The sequence below is a fragment of the Lingula anatina genome, chromosome 10, assembly GCF_051362555.1.
Source record: "Lingula anatina isolate TDL-2025a chromosome 10, LinAna3.0, whole genome shotgun sequence".
NCBI lineage: Eukaryota > Metazoa > Brachiopoda > Lingulata > Lingulida > Lingulidae > Lingula > Lingula anatina.
The window spans coordinates 18,819,067-18,837,610 of NC_141776.1; the positions used below are offsets into that span (position 1 = coordinate 18,819,067).

The following is an 18,544-nucleotide window of genomic DNA, read 5'->3' on the forward strand; positions in this document are numbered from 1 at the left end:
TAAAATAATGCTGTGTAAAATTGTGCAACATAGTAAATTTGAAGTATATTATAAAACTAAACATCATTACGCTGTCTGACGCTACATGCGCTGTGACCGGTCGAGGTCATCCATATCGTCACCAATGCTTAGAGCGTTTGAGAGAACGTGTTGTGATGTAGCATTTTGAAAGGTAAAATAGCGTCATCTGTTTCAAGAACCCGAAGAGTAACTACTGAGTGGATGAATGATCTTAACTGGCTTATGATTTGACTTGTTTTGTGATCAGATTTAAAGCAATGTTTACAAAAAGAAACCGGAATAAAATGTCATACGATGAATGATACCGTACGTGATACGGCTTGAGCGCCACCTTACCGTGAATTAACACATTTAAAGGGGTGTGACTGAATTGCGCAATACACTGCAATACGGCGCAACACAGCGCAATATACTTGATAAAACAAGTCCAGTTGCAAGTAAACACGGGAAAGGGTAATCTCAAACAAAATAGGGTGATATAAAAGCAAAATATAGAGCATAGTAATTCATATTGCTGATACAACTTAAGAAATCGGTACAATTTTTTCATTGTTGGGTCAGCCGCCATGTTGGCGAGTAGCTCGTCTTGGCCAGTAATATATCCAAGAAGAGCCACTTGTCAACATGGCTTCCGACTGGACGATATAAACGGTCTGCCTAAATTACACAATACACCGTAAAACAGCGCAACACAGCGCATTACACTTGAAATAACAAGTCCAGTCACAAGTAAACACAGAAAACGGCCATTCTCAACAAAATAAGGTAATATAAAAGCAAAATATTTGACTAAATTATTGATGTCATTGATGTAACTAACACATAGGCGCTACTTCTAATATCGTTGGGTCGGCAGCAATGTTGGCTTGTGGCTCCTCTTGACAATATTACTGGCCAAGAAGAGCCACTAACCAACATGGCGACTGACCTGACGATAAACAAACTGTGCAAATTTGTTACGTTTTATCAAGGCTATTAATTATTTAGTAATATATTTCGCTCTCATGTCAGCTTATCTTGTTGAGAATGAACGTTTTCTGTGTTTACTTGTGAGTGGACTCATTTTTTCAAGTGTATTGCGCTGTATTGCGGCGTATTGCGCAATTTAGGTAGTCCCCAATATAAAAGTCTTGCTGTTTGTTAACATAGTAATATACATTGATTTTATATCACCCTACTTTGCTGGGAATGGCCATTTCTTTTGTGTTATTGCAACTGGATTTGATTTTTCAAGTGTAGTGCGTTGTGTTGCGCTGTATTGCGGTGTATTGCGCAATTCAGTCACAGCGCATTTAAAGCATCCTTTTGATCCCATCCATTTGATTTCTTTGAAGTCTGTGTTTTCTCTGTCTACAGAAAATAGGTTGCTGGGAGTTGATACCAGTATAATTCATAACATACTAAATTTAAAGGACGTGAATCACTTGTCAATGGTTTACCAGTAAAATGTACTCCGTTCTTCTGTCAGAAATACTCATTTGAAGCAAGGAAGTTTCCTAGGCAGGTAACTGAGCTATTCCAGTGAACATATGATTTTTACTTCATATTGAAATGTCTTGAGTATACCTTAACTTTAAATACATTATTTGTTTATTATTGTTGTTTGTTTATATATCATTATATCATTTATTGGTTTTCATTGTCTATAAATAGGTTGCACCATATTGGCAACCAGGATGGATTCAGTAATGTCTTTGTCAGGAGATCAAAGCATTGTCAGGAAGTTAAAGTTGGACTCATGGAAGTCGCACACCATTACATTTACAGTGGGGATGTTGGCACTCATTGGAATTCCATATATTCATATAGGTAACTTTCCCTCCCTCTCTCTCTTTCCTCACTCTCTTTCTCTCTTTCTCAAATTTTGGTGGTTTAGCTTAATACTGAACACAGTGAAAAAGTACAGAGAGTCTAGTAAGTCCACACATCCCATTGTTTGTGTCTTAAAACTTGTAAGCATGACCCAAACAGGCTGACATTTTAACTGCTACTTACCACATCACTTCCACTTTGTTGGCTCTGTTAAAAATTGTATTTAAGCACAAAGGTTTGAGACAATGCGATATAAGTTTTCTGTATTATAGTATATACTGATGTTGATTTTTCTTGATATCCAGGAATAATCCACAGATGGTTCTGGGTACCTGAGAAAGTGGGGAAGGTAGACATGGGCTCCTGCACCTGTAGCTGTTTTGACACAATATTTAGAGGTGTATGATTGTGCCCTTAAATCTGTCTTGGAGACAGATTAATTTGGAGATGGATTAATTTAGAGAGAATATATATATATATATATATTTTACACAGAATAGTTGACTTACTAGGACATAAACTAAAATAATGCTGTGTCACTGTGTGTATAGTTAATATGAGGTACTTATATTATAAAACTAAACGTTAACTCACTGTCTGATGTTACATGCAACGTGAGCAGTTGTGTATGTGTAGCTGCCTTATTAAACATTGTGTATGTTTTTGGATAATATGAATATTTATTAATTTCCTGGGTAAATTGGGTTGGCATTAGAGTAGGACAATAAGATTACCCTTTGATTGTAATCTCTGTCTCTCCCTCTGCCTCTCACTGTTGTTTTAATTACTATTAAATTCCTTATTGCACCAAGATCTATTATTTGTCATGGAGTTTTTACAAAATGGACAAAAATCTGCTTCTTTGCAATAATTTTCAGCTTGCAATTGACAACTTTTACCCTGTTGTTTTTCAGGCAGCTATGAACGAGGAGTGACGGGATACAAAAATGTTTATTTCAATGCCACTGCTGGCAGCTTGCAGATCTGGGCCCTTATTGTGGGATCTCTGCTCATCAGTTATGAGGTGATTCGGTGGGTATGACTTTAAATTTTTAAAAATATTTGTACTTTTTTTTTTTCGTGTTGTTTGCACACAAAAGACAGGACAAAAATAGAGTTGATTAAAGAATAATTCCTGTGTTCAGATATGTCTTTTTGATTGTGGTCCTTTAAGTGGTGAATTATAGTTGTGACAGTAAGAATGATTATTCATGGATTTGTTAACATTTTCTATTTACGTTAAAATATGAATATCAATGGATTCCTACTTTGTAGCATTCATAGTTGTTAATTTGTGATTCCCAGTAACTGTCAAATTTGCACCACAGCCATCATGTGGGGTTGATTTTAATGCAGTTAACAAAATGTACGAAAAATGGATAAGTTTTATTAATGCACCACAAGTTTCACGAAGAAAAAAATAATATTATTCTAGGTATTTGATTAAGGTGCTGAGGAAGGGTGCAGTACGTTGGACTTGGTTTTTCTTGTTTGCCGCCTCCGTCTATCCACATTATTACTCAGTTTGGAACTACTTTAACTACATAAACGAGAGGTTCTACTCCCAGTGGTATCACCAGTTACTGTTCTCCACAACAGAAATAATCTCAACAGCAGTCGATTTGAACCTCTGCAACAAAAACCAAGCAGTGACTTCTAGAAAGCTTTTGATGGTGTTCAGCATTAATTTCATGCACGTGGTTGTGGCTGGAATCGACCAGTTTGTGGCTAATGTGTTCCTTGGCAGAGGTTATGCTTTCCAAGTGTTTAGAGACATAGGAATGACTCCGCCGGATGTCCTCCATATCGTAGTCTGCCTGATTGAGATGTATAGGATTTCTAAGAGGCACGGACCAGGAATGGGAACAGGCAGCATCATGAAAGATTTGCCGTATGCAGGAGCTTTTATGGCTTCGTTTTTTATTGTTAGTAAAATGCTTTAAAATGCAGCTGTTGTTCTTATATTGGCTATTAATTAGCTTCAAGATTTGCTGTTTTGTTAATAAGTGATAAACAGTTTTTAATCAGATTTTTAGAATGTTATGTAATATTCTTTATCCGGTGTTATGGCAGTATTAAAGTATTTGCTGCGGGTGGATTATTGTGAATAACCATAATGTGAAACTGGTTTCCATAGTATTATATTATGCCTTTTTTGTATTCTATTTTATATATTGACTTCAAAGTACAAATTAGATTTTAATTTAGAAATAATCAGTAAAATTAATTTATTACATCAGAAAGGTTAGGTTATATTATTAGTCCAGATTATTAATATCATAGCTATTTATTCAGAGCTGTTGTGTAAGAGGGGCTTGCTGCTAGGGAGCGTCGAAAATGTCGGATAAGTTGGGGTAATTCTCCATGGGAAAGGTCATCCCTAGATAAGTCAAGTGCACTAAACGCCAGCCGAGAGCTCTTCCATTAAGCATGCACTTATTACTAGCACTGATGAAACTTTTCTGACTTTTGTTGGAATTCCAACTTTTTCAGTGTCATTTGGATCATTCTTGTGAATCCTGTACCCTGGACCCCAGCCAATTTTCCTACTTTTTCAGTGAGGACTGATCTCATCCCTGTACTAGTCAGTTATTCATTATACCATTATACAATTGCAAAGTATTTCTTTTCACTTTGTGGGAAGACAGTATAATAGAATATATTATTGAATTCTTTTTTTTGGGGGGGGGGGGTACATACATGTATGAATTTCCATATATTTTGCATTTTTGTGTTCTTTACATCTTCAGCAATGGTTAAGGTTCAGACATTTTTTTTTCCAATTCAGAACTGAATTTTGCATTTGAGTTTACCACTTTTAGGGTAACGTCAAAGATCCATTAATTGCAACATTTTTTTTTTTTTTTTGCTTTTTTTCATTCCAAAATGATGTCTGGTTTAAACAATTGAAATATACCTTCTGTGTAGTAGTTTGTTAGGATGGCAATTTATATGAATTTTATGTACACCCAGTCAGAGCTTTCATTGAGTAATAAAGACCAGAAGTTCTTTTGCCACAATAAAAATAATTACTCAGATGAGAGAGATTTTAATGTGCCTCATCCATATTTGATAACACATTGGAATATCTCTTATGTGAGAAAAAATAGAAACAAAGAAGTATTTAAATAATAATACAGGTAATAATAATGGATTATGCTATACCGAGTATATAATCTGTACTCTGAAGGCTAATGTTATATTATGGCAGCTGAGGTTTTTGTTATGTCACATTATGTATACAATGTAGAGCTGCTGTATTATTAAGTTAGATTAGGCTGGCAACTCGGCCAAAGATGATGGCCACATGTACGACAAAGAAAGCCAGGAGTCTCGGGACTCGCCGATGGTTTGGTCCAAATCAATGGACTTTGGGTTTGGATGTTCACAGACCCCTTGTAAAGGCAGTATTTTCTATTTTAATTTACATTTTTTTGTAATTTTTTTTTTCAAGCATGAAAGTATTCTGATCCAAGTGAAAAGTATTGGTGTTGAAGGTGCTCAAGGTATCCGTCAAAGAGTTCCATTTTATGTGCTTTTGTACTAATTTCTTGCATATTGAGAATAAAGTTGTGAATATGATATTGGGATTATATTTGTGATAAATCCTTCATGTTGTCTCTGAGCACCATCATTCTAAGTACCCACAGAGGTCCACAGTTTGGACTTTAAGAGCTGAGACATTGTGGAGGGGAACCCTGTGTAACGAAACTGAGGGTCCCTATAACAGAAAGTCTGTCCTCCATTTAGTTTTAATGGTTAGGGTTAGTCTGACCTAAGTGGGTCAAAATCTAGGGCGAGGCTCACCTGTACAAATGAATGGGAAGCGGGGTCTCCAGCATGGGAGACTCTGTCACGTTATTGTACCACCAGCGTAGGCGCTGGCGGTACACATGGTTTTAGTCCTGACCCGTATGTTCCGCCGGCTCCTGCGGCTCCGCCGGCTCCTGCGGCTCCACCGCCAAGTCACCGTTACCGCTTCTCCTCCTAGACGGTAAGGGCCTCCATACCCATCTCTTGGATTTAGGTCACCTATAATCTCAACTCGTTCCACGTAAAATTTGGGCTTTGTCGGTATTGGGGTCTAGGTGTGGCATTCATTGCAATGCACCCTTGTCCAAAAATGGCAAAATTAAATGCTAATTATCTCCCCTACAGAAGGAATTATGGGAAAAATTTCTACAGACAGCTTTCCAAAAGTCATATGTGTAGATTTCATATATGCCCTTGGATTTGACCTTTGACCTTTATTTCAAGGTCAAACAGGCCAAAATTTTCAAAAAAACAAAATTTTTGCCGAAAAAAAAATTATTTGCGGCCTTATTCAGATACCACACAGACTTAACTAATAATATTAATGGAAAGTGTTACCCTTCGGGTCATCTTTCATCTCCGTGAATTTGGGGTCAATCGGTGCATTTTCATGGGAGTAGCGGCCATAAGATATCGAAACTTAAAACTGTCTCTAATTTGGGAACCGTTAATGCTAGACACCCATTCTTTTTTGCATTTTGTAGAGCATGTAAAGCCCAACACTGGAGTTGGTCTCCATTTTTTTGTATTCCATACCGTTTTCGAGTTACGCTGTATCAAAAAGTACATATTGGTGGTGAAAGCAAAATGTGCAGTACGGTAATGGATAATAAATTTTGAACTCCGGAAAAATAAAACATAAGGCTTGGCAAAGCAGACAACTTGTGGTCAAAAATGACATTATTTCATCAAATTTGAACATCTGGAACTTCAGACCACCTCCCATTTCAAGAATTTTGACCAAAATGACCTTTTCTTTATTTTAATTAATTTTTTCTGTAGGAAATTTATGGCACATTATGGTAACTCCAAAATTTTAACATTTAGTCCCTTATATCTCCAAAACTGGCAGAGATAGGTCCATAGTTACTATTGAAGTTGAATAGGAAGTCATATACTGGCAATCTAAATGTGACCCTAAAATTGACCTTTGACCTACTTTTCACCATGAACTGAACTTTGCAAATTTTGCTTCCCTTTTATCTCCAAAACTGGCAGAGATAGGTCCATAGTTTCTATTGAACTTGAATAGGAAGTCATATACTGGCAATCTAAATGTGACCTTAAAATTGACCTTTGACCTACTTTTCACCATGAACTGAACTTTGCAAATTTTGCTTCCCTTTTATCTCCAAAACTGGCAGAGATAGGTCCATAGTTACTATTGAAGTTGAATAGGAAGTCATATACTGGCAATCTTAATGTGACCTTAAAATTGACCTTTGACCTACTTTTCACCATGAACTGAACTTTGCAAATTTTGCTTCCCTTTTATCTCCAAAACTGGCAGAGATAGGTCCATAGTTTCTATTGAACTTGAATAGGAAGTCATATACTGGCAATCTAAATGTGACCTTAAAATTGACCTTTGACCTACTTTTCACCATGAACTGAACTTTGCAAATTTTGCTTCCCTTTTATCTCCAAAACTGGCAGAGATGGGTCCATAGTCTCTATTGAAGTTGAATAGGAAGTCATATACTGGCAATCTAAAAGTGACCTTAAAATTGACCTTTGACCTACTTTTCACCATGAACTGAACTTTGCAAATTTTGCTTCCCTTTTATCTCCAAAACTGGCAGAGATAGGTCCATAGGTCCATAGTTACTATTGAACGTGAATAGGAAGTCATATACTGGCAATCTAAGTGTGACCTTGAAATTGACCTTTGACCTACTTATTATCATGAACTGAACTCTGCTAATTTCTTTTTCTTTTAACTCCTAACCTGGCAGAGATAGGCCCATAGTTACTATTGAAGTTGAATAGGAAGTCATATACTGGCAATTTACTGTGACCTTGGAATTGACCTTTGACCTACCTTACGATGAACTTAACTTTGATTGTACCATTCTTAGTTATATATATATTTTTTGCATATTTTGAAAATTCTTGTTGATTGCATTTTTACAGCTTGGCAAGCACAAGACTGGTGGCTGTGTTCCTTATTTTGTATATGTGGGGGTCTATACAAATGCGCTTGCTCCAGCTGGTGGTACAATATTCGGAGGCGGTATCGCCTCTCTGATCCTCTAGTTTTGTAATATTTTCCTGGAAAAGCTCAAATTTCATGTGGAAACCTGCTTTTTTCTGACTAATTAAGCTTTGACCCCCCTTTTCTTGACCCTTCCCATTATATTCAGTGACAATCTGGGAGGATTAAGTAGTTCTTTTCAAATTTTGCCATCATTTCAAGCTTTGACTTTATGCTTTGTACGCAATTAAAGAACTCTCAAGAGGACTGACAGATGACAGGGTCCGTCTTTTTATTTACTTATAATTATTGTATATTTTTTCGCACACGGAACATAAACTTAATGATGTCAAGGGGATAAAGGTATCTACATATGTAGTTTTAAACATTCTGCACGGTGGCTTAGCGTTATTGTCCAGCTTCTTTGTTTATTTCACAGATGAAATAGTCCTCGTGTTTGGTCTTGTCGACTCCGCGCCACATAAACGATTCCTCGTGATCCAATATCACGCACCCAGTTCGTTCCTTATTGCCGAGGTCTGGAATCCACTCGTTATAGTCACCCAGTGGACTTCCGTCACTGAACTTGAAGCTTGAGGGGTGATCGAGATCATCTAGGCCTATGTGTAATAACAATTCTTGATAATAAATACTTGAATTAACACAGATAATTAATATCACAGAAAACACAGATAATTAAACACATATTTCAGCAAAAGATTCACCAAGACATTCGCGTATGAAATCGCAAGAAACGTATAATTTCGTCTTCTAAATCCATCAATAAATAATGTGATATAAATTCATGATTAAATAAGAAATACTTGATGGCGGGAAAATAACTTGCAATTTGATGAATAAGTGAGTAAATAATAAAAGTTTCACAGTTCGACAGTGGAAGGGATCATGCCGTTTATAACAACAACAACAAAATTACAATCACAAGACAAAGCCAAAGCCTTTATAAAAATCTCACTACCGTCCACTCACCGATGAAGTGCGATCGCGTATGTTGCGTCGCCGGGAAGACCAGTTGTTTGGTGAGCGTCTTAAACTCGTGTTTATTACGGGCGGTAGCGAGACGTGCCTTGTAGTGAAGGGCGGTACATCTCTTGCTGGCCTGGAGACAGGAGGTTTGGTCTGGGGACAGAAAGAAACATTTGTTGCCTATCCTCTGCCAGTCCTTGGGGCATAAATCTGAAATGAGGAAATTGAAATAATTTGTAATGGTAAATATTTTTAACGTTCAAACTTACAAACAAACAAACAAACAAACAAACAAATGAGAGTGAAATTTGCTGCTTCTATTCCCCATGGAAAGATGTTTTGCTAGGCAACCAGTGAATCCATAAGCGGTCAAATGTCTGAGCTGTATGCATAGTACGGGGCCTCCTTGTTACAGGAGCTTTTTTTAAAACAGATCTCCCGTTGGTTATAGGGAGGGTGGGGGTGGGGTTTATGCGAAAATGGTCCATTCTGAACCAAGACTGGATTTTTTCTCGAGATAAGAAGTTGAACTGAGCGGGTAAAATGGTCCACTTTGTCAGAAAATGCGTCTCCATATCACCATACCTGTACCAAAGGCCAGCTAAGTGATGACGTCAATTCTACGTCATACCAGCTGAGTGATGAAGTCAATTCTGTGCTGAAAATTCTCACAGTGCAGGCAATTGTACAGAATTAACCAAAGAAATTTCTGTGAGTATATAGTTTAAGTCAATCTGTAGCCCTGACAGAGGGTCCTCCCTGAGAAATGGCTACTAGTAGGCAAGGCTTACCCTTATACTTACAGGAACCTAGGGGAAATTGGCCCAAAATCCAAAAAAGGACATATAGGACATATGTCCTATAGATAGATAGACACATGCAGGAATCCTATGGAACGTCCGATGGAATTCCCATAGATTCCTATAAAGTCCTAGGTCTCCCATATGACGTCCTATGGGCAATTTTCATAAGGATGTACTAGTATTCTCCTTGGGGCCAATTTGCCTTCACACCTATTTTTTGCGCTCGAACACAAATATTGCATTTTATACCCCAAAAGATGAATTTGTAAAAGAAAATAACTAGAGGAAATCAACCAAAAAGTTCTTGAAAGGATATTATTACATTTTCTACAGATATGAAACATAAAAACGGCAAAAAACAGTCATTTTATGTACCAGTATAAATAATAATGGCCTTAAATTGTCTACTGTTTGCGTATTGCGTACCGTGTTGTCAATTTTCCTTGCCCCCTTAGCGCGTGTGTAAGGGACCGTTCATATGAAAAATCTATTTTCTAAAAGTCTATTTTCTATTCGCGGTATCTTGTGATCACGGTTTGTGCCCTGAATACCCCGCGGCGTAATTACTGGCAGCGCGACCCAGTTACTTCCAAAGCTGTAATTAATTTTCGGCTGCGCTCGGAGTGATCACAAGGTACCGCGGATAGAAAATAGATTTTTAGAAAATAGATTTTTCATATGAACGGTCCCTAAGTCACAGTGCATGATGCAATTTTCGTACGTAGATATTATCTACATTATCTATAAAACAAACTATTTCTAAACACTAGGGAAGAGCAGGCAAGATATATAACATTAAAAATTACACAACTAGACGTCATTATCTGCCTAGAATCCATATATAGCCCACGAAGCAGGTAGGATTTGTTGATAACTATAGGGCCTATGTATCTACTGAAGTATGACTGATTTACCTTAAATAGTTATATGATAATATCTATATTGTTCTGCTTGCAAAATCATGTTAATTCGGTCAGCATTTGTGTACACTGATTATTAATTATAATCCCTTGCTCTCAAACTGTAAGTCTTATTTCGGTTGTTTTCAAGATTAATAAAAGGATCTAAAAACCGCGCACAACCTTTGAATCAGTTTATCACGTACCGGTAGATATAGGTATTTGATTCAGAGAAAACCGGTAGATACAGTGAAAGGCAAAGGTGACGGAGGCCCAGAGTTACAGTGGACAGTGGAAATTCGCCTCTCTGGTAACAACTGAAGTGGGTGGATAATAATGAGGTGCGTTTCCACTGTTCTCACAACTGTGTTTCATCTTTTCACATGTCAAAATGAAAAAAAATTGCGACGCCACTGTGACATTATTATAACGACATTATAGGGCGTCATAATCACGTCATGTCGACGTCGGTGTACTTCGTGATATCCACACATTCCTGGCCCCAGCTTCACGAAACAAAAACTTTAGTCCGTTTTCTGGCTTAGTTGACTAGGATTTCCAAAAGAGTGTTGTAACACCGGCCCATGGTAGGGTAAGATGTGTCCACGTGACCGCGTCACATCGGTAATTAATTTCTTAGCCAGGGAACCTGACTTATTTTAAAATATTTTTTGTGAAACCAGGACAACTACACTGTACTTACCATGGCAAACGTCACGAACTAGCTTATCATGTATGAGCTGAAAACTGCTGAAATCATTAACATGAAAAACGTGGGAGTCATCGGGATCGCTCGCTATGCCCCTTAGTTCTTCGTAATCTGTGTCGCCGACTCCAACGGCGAATAAAATGATGCCGGAATCCCGAGCTTCTTTAGCGCTTTGCTGTGTTGCCTCACGTTCAGTGGAGAGACCGTCGGTCAGAATGATACCAATATGTGGAATACCCGGTCGACCGCCTTTTCTGAAATACGTCAACAAAATGTTAACGTTTGTTTCTTTAAAGCTGATGCAAATAGGATCGAGTTTTGGAGTAAAATGGCTGGTGGGTGAGGCATAATTTGTCTTGTACATTTTTTTATTTTTCAAAATATCAAACCATGCAAAGGGGTCATCCATTTTTAGCATTATTTTCGTATGCATACAGAGGTCACTGAGGCCCTTTCCTCCAGCGTATGGTTTGTACATGTAGACTTATGGAGACGAGGATAAAAGTGGACGACCCTTTTAGGTTTTATGTCTTATCATCTGTGTAATATATGCATGGAGCAATCCACAGACAACTTTCATACTACAGAAGAATTATTTTTAGAAATGGAGACCCCAAAAATAAAATTTTCTTTTAAGTCTAAAATTATCACGAAAATTCTCAAGAAGGTGTATACCTACTCGTTTTTGGGGTTAAACATTGTCACTCTCAGAACATCAATGGCTTTTGCAGTATCAGTTCTTCCTCCCCCATAAGAGATGTTACCAATGGCCTCCACTAAACCATCTCTGGTAGGAAAAGATTGCAAGTCAAACTGCCTTTGGGCTCCATTCCCGAACGTGACAACCCCAAAATATGTGTTGTCAGGGCCTATATCAAACGTTTGGACTACATCTTGGACAAAGGCGAGAACTTTTTCCCAATTGTCTTTCTCAATGCTACCCGACTCATCCAGAGCAAAAACTATGTCGCCTGCGTAGATTTCACAGTCTGTTAAAAATAAAATAAACATAAGAAATAAATATAAAAGGATAAAGAAATAATGGAAATAAACGAATGAAATTATCAAATAGCTAATGTTGGTCAATTATGCTTAAAGTATAATGTTTTCTGTTCATGTTAGACATTTATAGTAGGACGAAAAAAAAAATATTATAATTAATGTCAATATCAATAAATTTCTGATAACTAAATTAACAGAACGCTAGATAAAAGAAAAAAAAGATACATGAGAACAGGATGAGTTATATGGGGCCATAAATTTGCTTTTTCTCTCTCAATAAATAAATAAAAAATAAATAACCACAGAATTAAATACAGCAAATTCTGAAAAAGACCTAGCATCCACAGATGGCGTTCATTTTTTGCACACCTGTTATTCATTGTTCGTTACCTGTAGTGTTAGACGATCCTGCCGAGGCTGCAGTATACCCAGACAGCATCACTGTCCAAACAACAGAGAATCCCGCCAGCCAGACTACTACCACACCCCGCATATTAACGAACGGTTAAGAATTTCCCAGAAACGCAGCTTGTCGTGATGATGGAGGAATGGTCGACAGTGAGGAGATATGAACGCATGATGTATTTAGTTTTGTAATGCGAATATCGGGGTTTCTAAATTTATATCCATGGCTGGCACGTGACTCCTGAACTGAGTGGTTTCTGACACCAGCTCAATGTGACCACGTTTATATCGGGCTGTCATAATAATGTATGTTCCATTATGGTTGGGAAGATAGCCGGATTATGTACGTATTCTGTTGATACAGGATTCGGATCATTTCCCCTGTATGGGTTTAGGGTTTTGATAACATACGTCACATTTTCACCATACAAGATAGTAGTATGTTATGCACCGTTCAACCAACTTTTTCTGAAAATTTCAATGCAATTATATGGCACAAAAAAGAGGTACAGAATGAGGTATATTCAGGTGAAAGCAGCCACGCACTCAAGCTGACCGCACAGGGTTGTCTGTGTTGTCTGCGGGCTTATCGGTAAATAGGGGATTTGCAAGGGCGAGCTGACCTACAGTAGTTGGCCGCACAGAGTGTCTGTTGCCTTATCAGAAATAGGGGATTTGCAAGCGCGAGACCTAGCATGTGTTAAGCATTATCAAATATTTGACAAGCACTGTATATCAGTTAGGCATGGGGAAACATTACCCTAGTTATCGTAGGTTTGTATTGTGACGCGGTAAAGTAAGCAACACAAACATTTACCGTGAAAAGTGTTTTATTTAGGCCAAGTATTTCCTTTGTTAGAATCCTTTGACTTGGTTTCTCAAATAGACTAACAGTTTAAGACAGTCGTGAGGTATATTCAGGTGAAAGCAGCCACGCACTCACGCTGACCGCACAGGGTTGTCTGCGGGCTTATCGGTAAATAGGGGATTTGCAAGGGCGAGCTGACCTAGAGTAGTTCGCCGCACAGAGTGTCTGTTGCCTTATCAGAAATAGGGGATTTGCAAGCGCGAGACCTAGCATGTGTTAAGCATTATCAAATATTTGACAAGCACTGTATATCAGTTAGGCATGGGGAAACATTACCCTGGTTATCATAGGTTTGTATTGTGACGCGGTAAAGTAAGCAACACAAACATTTACCGTGAAAAGTGTTTTATTTAGGCCAAGTATTTCCTTTGTTAGAATCCTTTGACTTGGTTTCTCAAATAGACTAACAGTTCAAGACAGTCGTCTTTAGATAATTTTTTTTCGTAGGCCTCTATATTGTCTATGATGAAGTCCTGGCCTTGTTCCAAAAGACGCCTGTCGTTAAGCGCCTTCCCTACCCCGACAACTTCTTCAGCGTTGTATCTGTTGACTTCAACGTTGACCGCTGCCAAGTGGTACAGCTCTTTTGGGTTCTCCCGCCAAATTCTTTCTTTGGGTTCCCACGCTGGCATTAGAATTTGCAACATATTGTCAAGATCCATTTTCTAAAAAAAAAACAATAAATTGCATGACCATTATCCTTCTATGCTGCTATATCGTCCAACATTCATTCAACAAATTTCAATATCGTTAGTAAGCTGCACAAATGTTATCTCGTAGTCAATATTACACAGTGCATTTCCTTATAAAAATTACTGAAAATCAGCAACATAACACTTACCGTCTCCTGGCAAGGCGAAGCGTTACGGTGTCAATAGGATTGTCAGTTATCATTGTCAATGGGAGGTATACGAAAATTTTATATCTTCTTTTTAATCCGAAATTCACGTTTGGAAATTTATGTAAGACTTTGGTTGAATAACAGAATGTGTGGAGCTACAGAAGACATGACCAAGTTAAGTAATAGCTCTCAGGTGCGGTTGTTGGTATGTCGGAAACTGCCATATGTTTGATAAAACAAATGTCACGACATTAGAATAAGCTAGAGATGAGGTATTGGGAAAAACGTAGGGTAAATTTTGACTTGTAGGGGCTCGCACCAAGTGCACTGCATTTATGCACAATGAGGAATATTGTATATCCTCTCTTTAAGTTGAAATTTACGAAGCGTTATAGTGTCAACAGGAGGTATAAGAAAAATTCTTTTCAATCCGAAATTCACGTTTGGGAAATGGTGCAAGCCTTTGGTTGAATAACAGAATGATAGGAGCTACAGAAGACATGACAAAGTTAAGTAATACCTCTCAGGTGCGGTCGTTTGTGTGTCGGAAACTGCCATATGTTTGACAAAACAAATGTCACGCCATTAGAATAAGCTAGAGATGAGGTATAAGGAAAAACGTCAGGTGGAAGGGTTTAATTAGATTTTAATTTGATTTGTAAGCGCCCGTACCATGTATTGATAAGTGCGCTGCATTCATGCACTAAGAGGAATATTGTATATGCTTCTTTAAGTCGGAATTCACGTTTGGAACTTCGGCGGTACTGTATATATATGTCCAGTTTTCAGAAGGGGGAGCAACACACACTATGGGGAAGGTGATACTGAAGCGCTGTGGACACTGTAACAAGATATTCTTGTTTGTCTTTCTCGACACCGGCGACATACTTGTCGCCTTAAAAATAACGGTACGTATAACATCATGTCATCATGTCTTTTATTAAAGGCCAAACATTAAGTTATCGTTTTTGTGTTTATAGAGGTTCATGCATATCAAATAGTTAGATTTGGTTTTATTTTTAAGTTTTTTATATTTACAGGATACTGTGGAAAATTTAGCTGAAGGCAGCTATAAGGCAAAGGTAAGTGTAAAATATTACATGTTATTTAAAAGACCAGCGATTCTCACAGCATACCGCCCACAGGGGGATTTGGTTAAATAAGTATAACTACTCCCACGGAGTACGACAGAGCAATAACGGGTATGATTTTTTTTACATTGCAGTTTGTTCGGTTACTTGACGAACCGGAAGAAGAAGAGGAAGTATTATACCAGCGTCACGTAGTAAAATTTTCTTTTATTACGGCGTATCATAGAAAGTTAATGTAAAGTGTATGGTACGTTTACTGTGAATTTAGGTATTATAGAGAAGGGTGCGTACTGAAACATCGGAGCTTTGCTTGTCGCGAGATAAAAAAGAAAGGAGATAAGCGTATTGATTTTAAGATGTGTTATTTTTCAGAGCCAGAAGAGAGAGACGAAGAGTAAACCTCTCCTGAGCTCGATTTAAAAAAAAAATTAATAAACGATTAGAAAGAAATTTTAGTTGGTTACTTTTTTATTTATCAAAGTCGTTGGTGAGCAACGAAATTGTTATACTCTGTGTCTTATATGACTTTATTAATATGATATTAATATCCAAATCATATTGGTTCACTAAAGATTGCAAAGCACAGCACATATGGATGATTTAACACGTAAAGTCCGAATAATGCATTGGATATGACAATTAAATACATGTACTTTACAGTTCGTATATACGATTGTAGCAAGTTTTCAAGGTGTCTTCAGCGCATTGGAAGCTGTCAGCTGCTGCAATCACTTCATGTACAAGTTGTTCGCGGTTTTGAGCAACGCGCTCAATAATGGCGAAAATGTACGGATCGTCTGCTACCCCTTTAGTAGAACAATACAGCTCGTATGCTCGCAGTATGACGCTGTTTTGGATATGTTGAAATGCATCATCAATAAACTGATACACTGAAATCGACCACACCGGTTCAAGGCAGGCATGTTCGCGCTGGCTAGGGTGATCGATCTCACAGCCATTACAATTTTGACTACGCAGTTGCACTATTTTCCTCGTGAGAAAATAGGCGTAAATCAGGCGAATGACGGAAGTGCTCGTCGAGGCATCATCTTTTTCTTTCTTCTTATCTAAGTTTGCATCGATTTCTCGGAACTGTCGCATAAACGCCGACCAATCTGCATACGGCATTTCAATGACCGTGGGGGTGGCATCACCCAGCGCGTAGCTGATCTTAATCGGGGATCCGGAACCATCTGAAGACAAGTTGTAGCCATCGCAGAAAGAAATTGTTGAAACTTGCTCTTTCAGCAAGGCCTCTTCAAGTTCTGCCGCGTGTATTTTGAACTGGCCCCATACGATCGAGCTAAATCGTATTTTGCATTTTGCCTTGTCCGTCAACACCACCAGTAACTCGCCATGTCGGTTATGGCAGACTGTTGCGCAAAATGATGCACCGAAGGGTAGAAATGTGGCCATGGCTTTAGGATCAGTCTATGTACATCTGTGGGTTTTTTTGGCCTATATATATACAGGAAGAAAATCGCTGAGTCACGGAACTGGAACATTCTGTGATATAATATCTATTTGATTAGCTACTTTTGTAATCCGTCGGACACATTCTGTTACATGGTATTAAGATAGAACTGGAATTTTCCTATCAAGGCCGGTTTTCACCAGTTTTGGGATATTCTCTTTCTAATCTGATATTCACGCCTAGAACATTTTATTACATAATTTTTTTCTTCTGGAAAAGTCTTAGTCACGAAACTAGAATATTCTGTTTTGATAAGTCACACATTTTGTTTCGCTGTATATAATAGTAAGTCCGAGATGTAAGGGACTCCAGTAGGCAACTGTGTAGACATGGATCAGTCAGAACTATGGCAGAGCTGTATTTCTGACAGTGAAATGGTTGCGCATTTAGAAGAATACGAAAGACGGCAAGGCTTTCCAGCAAGCATGGATCACTCAGAATTATGGCAGAGCTGTATTTCTGACAGTGAAATGGTTGCACATTTAGAAGAATACGAAAGACGGCAAGGCTTTGAACATCAAACTATAAGCGATGGTGAGCTAGTTGAGTCTTCTGAACAGAGCGCTAAAAAACAAAGGTGAGAACAAACACGTGATAGAAAACTATTATAAAGTGTCGCGTTGTGCTTTGCTAATGTCAGTAATCACCATGGGTGACGTGAGGTTTAAATCGCCTAGTACGATGATTGTTTCTGGACCGACAAAATGCGGGAAAACTACTTGGGTGAAACGTCTTTTGCTAAACGCCGGTGAAATGGTGTCTCCGCCGCCTGATAAAATATTCTATTTCTATTCGATCTGGCAACCCGTTTTTGCTGAAATGGAAGACACAGTTAACAACATAAAATTTGTAAAAGGCATACCTGTTGACTTTCAACCTGAGCACTTTTTTGATGCAAATCTAAGCAATCTGGTCATTTTTGATGACTTATTCGCAGAAGCGGGGGGTGACATTAGAATACGCGATTTGTTTACCAAAGGCTCTCACCATTTGAACGTCAGCGTAATATTTATAATGCAAACATTATTTCCAAAGGAAAAGCAAGCCAGAACAATCTCTTTGAATAGCCACTATATCGTGCTTTTTAAAAACCCAAGAGATATTCTCCAAGTACGAACTTTAGCCACACAAATGTACGGGGAAGCAAGCGGCTTTCTTGGCGCGTTCAAACAGGCAACAGAAAAACCAAACGGTTATCTACTGATCGATTTAACCCAAGATTGCCCAGACGAGATTCGTTTGAGAAGTAGTGTATTTCCGGGAGAGACGCAAGTTGCCTTCGTGCGTGCTTGACACAAATATGTGTATATCTTTTTACTTTTCATGTATGCACAGTTAATTGTTGATTGACACTGGAATAGTCATATACTCATTTTCTTTGCTGTCAGTGACAAGAAAAAAGAAAGATGTTTAGTTTAGGGGGTGAATTTGTCTATTACAGTAAACTACTTAGAGCTGCAGAAGAACCAGGGTCATCTCCAGTCAGATTAGAATTGAGTCAAACTACTTTTAATCAGCATCGAATTGTCAACACTCCAGCTTTGTATACCAACCATTCTGGTGGTGCCACTGGGAGTGATATATATTGGCAAAAAACGAGTGAAAGGTATAATGTCAAGACAGTT

At 38.1% G+C, this 18,544-nt stretch overlaps 2 protein-coding genes across 2 annotated transcripts; one reads left to right on the plus strand and one right to left on the minus strand.

Annotated features, from left to right (window-relative positions):
- The first annotated feature begins 63 nt into the window (after positions 1–63).
- LOC106172907 (uncharacterized) lies at positions 64–5,415 on the plus strand. The gene is made up of 5 exons (XM_013553836.2): positions 64–172; positions 1,675–1,830; positions 2,139–2,231; positions 2,748–2,865; positions 3,269–5,415. Exons 2-5 carry the CDS (start codon positions 1,698–1,700, stop codon positions 3,774–3,776), a joined length of 852 nt encoding a protein of 283 aa, XP_013409290.2. The 5' UTR covers positions 64–172; positions 1,675–1,697; the 3' UTR covers positions 3,777–5,415.
- A 2,693-nt stretch (positions 5,416–8,108) lies between these two features.
- On the minus strand, positions 8,109–12,903 carry LOC106172896 (collagen alpha-1(XIV) chain). The gene is made up of 5 exons (XM_086997030.1): positions 12,631–12,903; positions 11,918–12,227; positions 11,233–11,492; positions 8,831–9,037; positions 8,109–8,460 (listed from the first exon to the last, which is right to left on the minus strand). The coding sequence occupies exons 1-5, from the start codon at positions 12,731–12,733 to the stop codon at positions 8,249–8,251; spliced, it is 1,092 nt and encodes a 363-aa protein (XP_086853156.1). The 5' UTR covers positions 12,734–12,903; the 3' UTR covers positions 8,109–8,248.
- Between the last annotated feature and the right edge of the window lie 5,641 nt (positions 12,904–18,544).

What these genes read in the sequence shown, in the direction of transcription:
- LOC106172907 (XM_013553836.2), top strand. Translation starts at nt 1,698, where the DNA reads ATGGATTCAGTAATGTCTTTGTCAGGAGATCAAAGCATTGTCAGGAAG. An exon ending in TTTTGACACAATATTTAGAG is followed by an intron (nt 2,232 to 2,747) that starts GTGTATGATTGT and finishes GTTGTTTTTCAG; the next exon opens with GCAGCTATGAACGAGGAGTG. An exon ending in ATCAGTTATGAGGTGATTCG is followed by an intron (nt 2,866 to 3,268) that starts GTGGGTATGACT and finishes ATATTATTCTAG; the next exon opens with GTATTTGATTAAGGTGCTGA.
- LOC106172896 (XM_086997030.1), bottom strand. Translation starts at nt 12,733, where the DNA reads ATGCGGGGTGTGGTAGTAGTCTGGCTGGCGGGATTCTCTGTTGTTTGG. An exon ending in ATGTTTAACCCCAAAAACGA is followed by an intron (nt 11,493 to 11,917) that starts GTAGGTATACAC and finishes GACGTATTTCAG; the next exon opens with AAAAGGCGGTCGACCGGGTA. An exon ending in AGTTCGTGACGTTTGCCATG is followed by an intron (nt 9,038 to 11,232) that starts GTAAGTACAGTG and finishes TCCTCATTTCAG; the next exon opens with ATTTATGCCCCAAGGACTGG.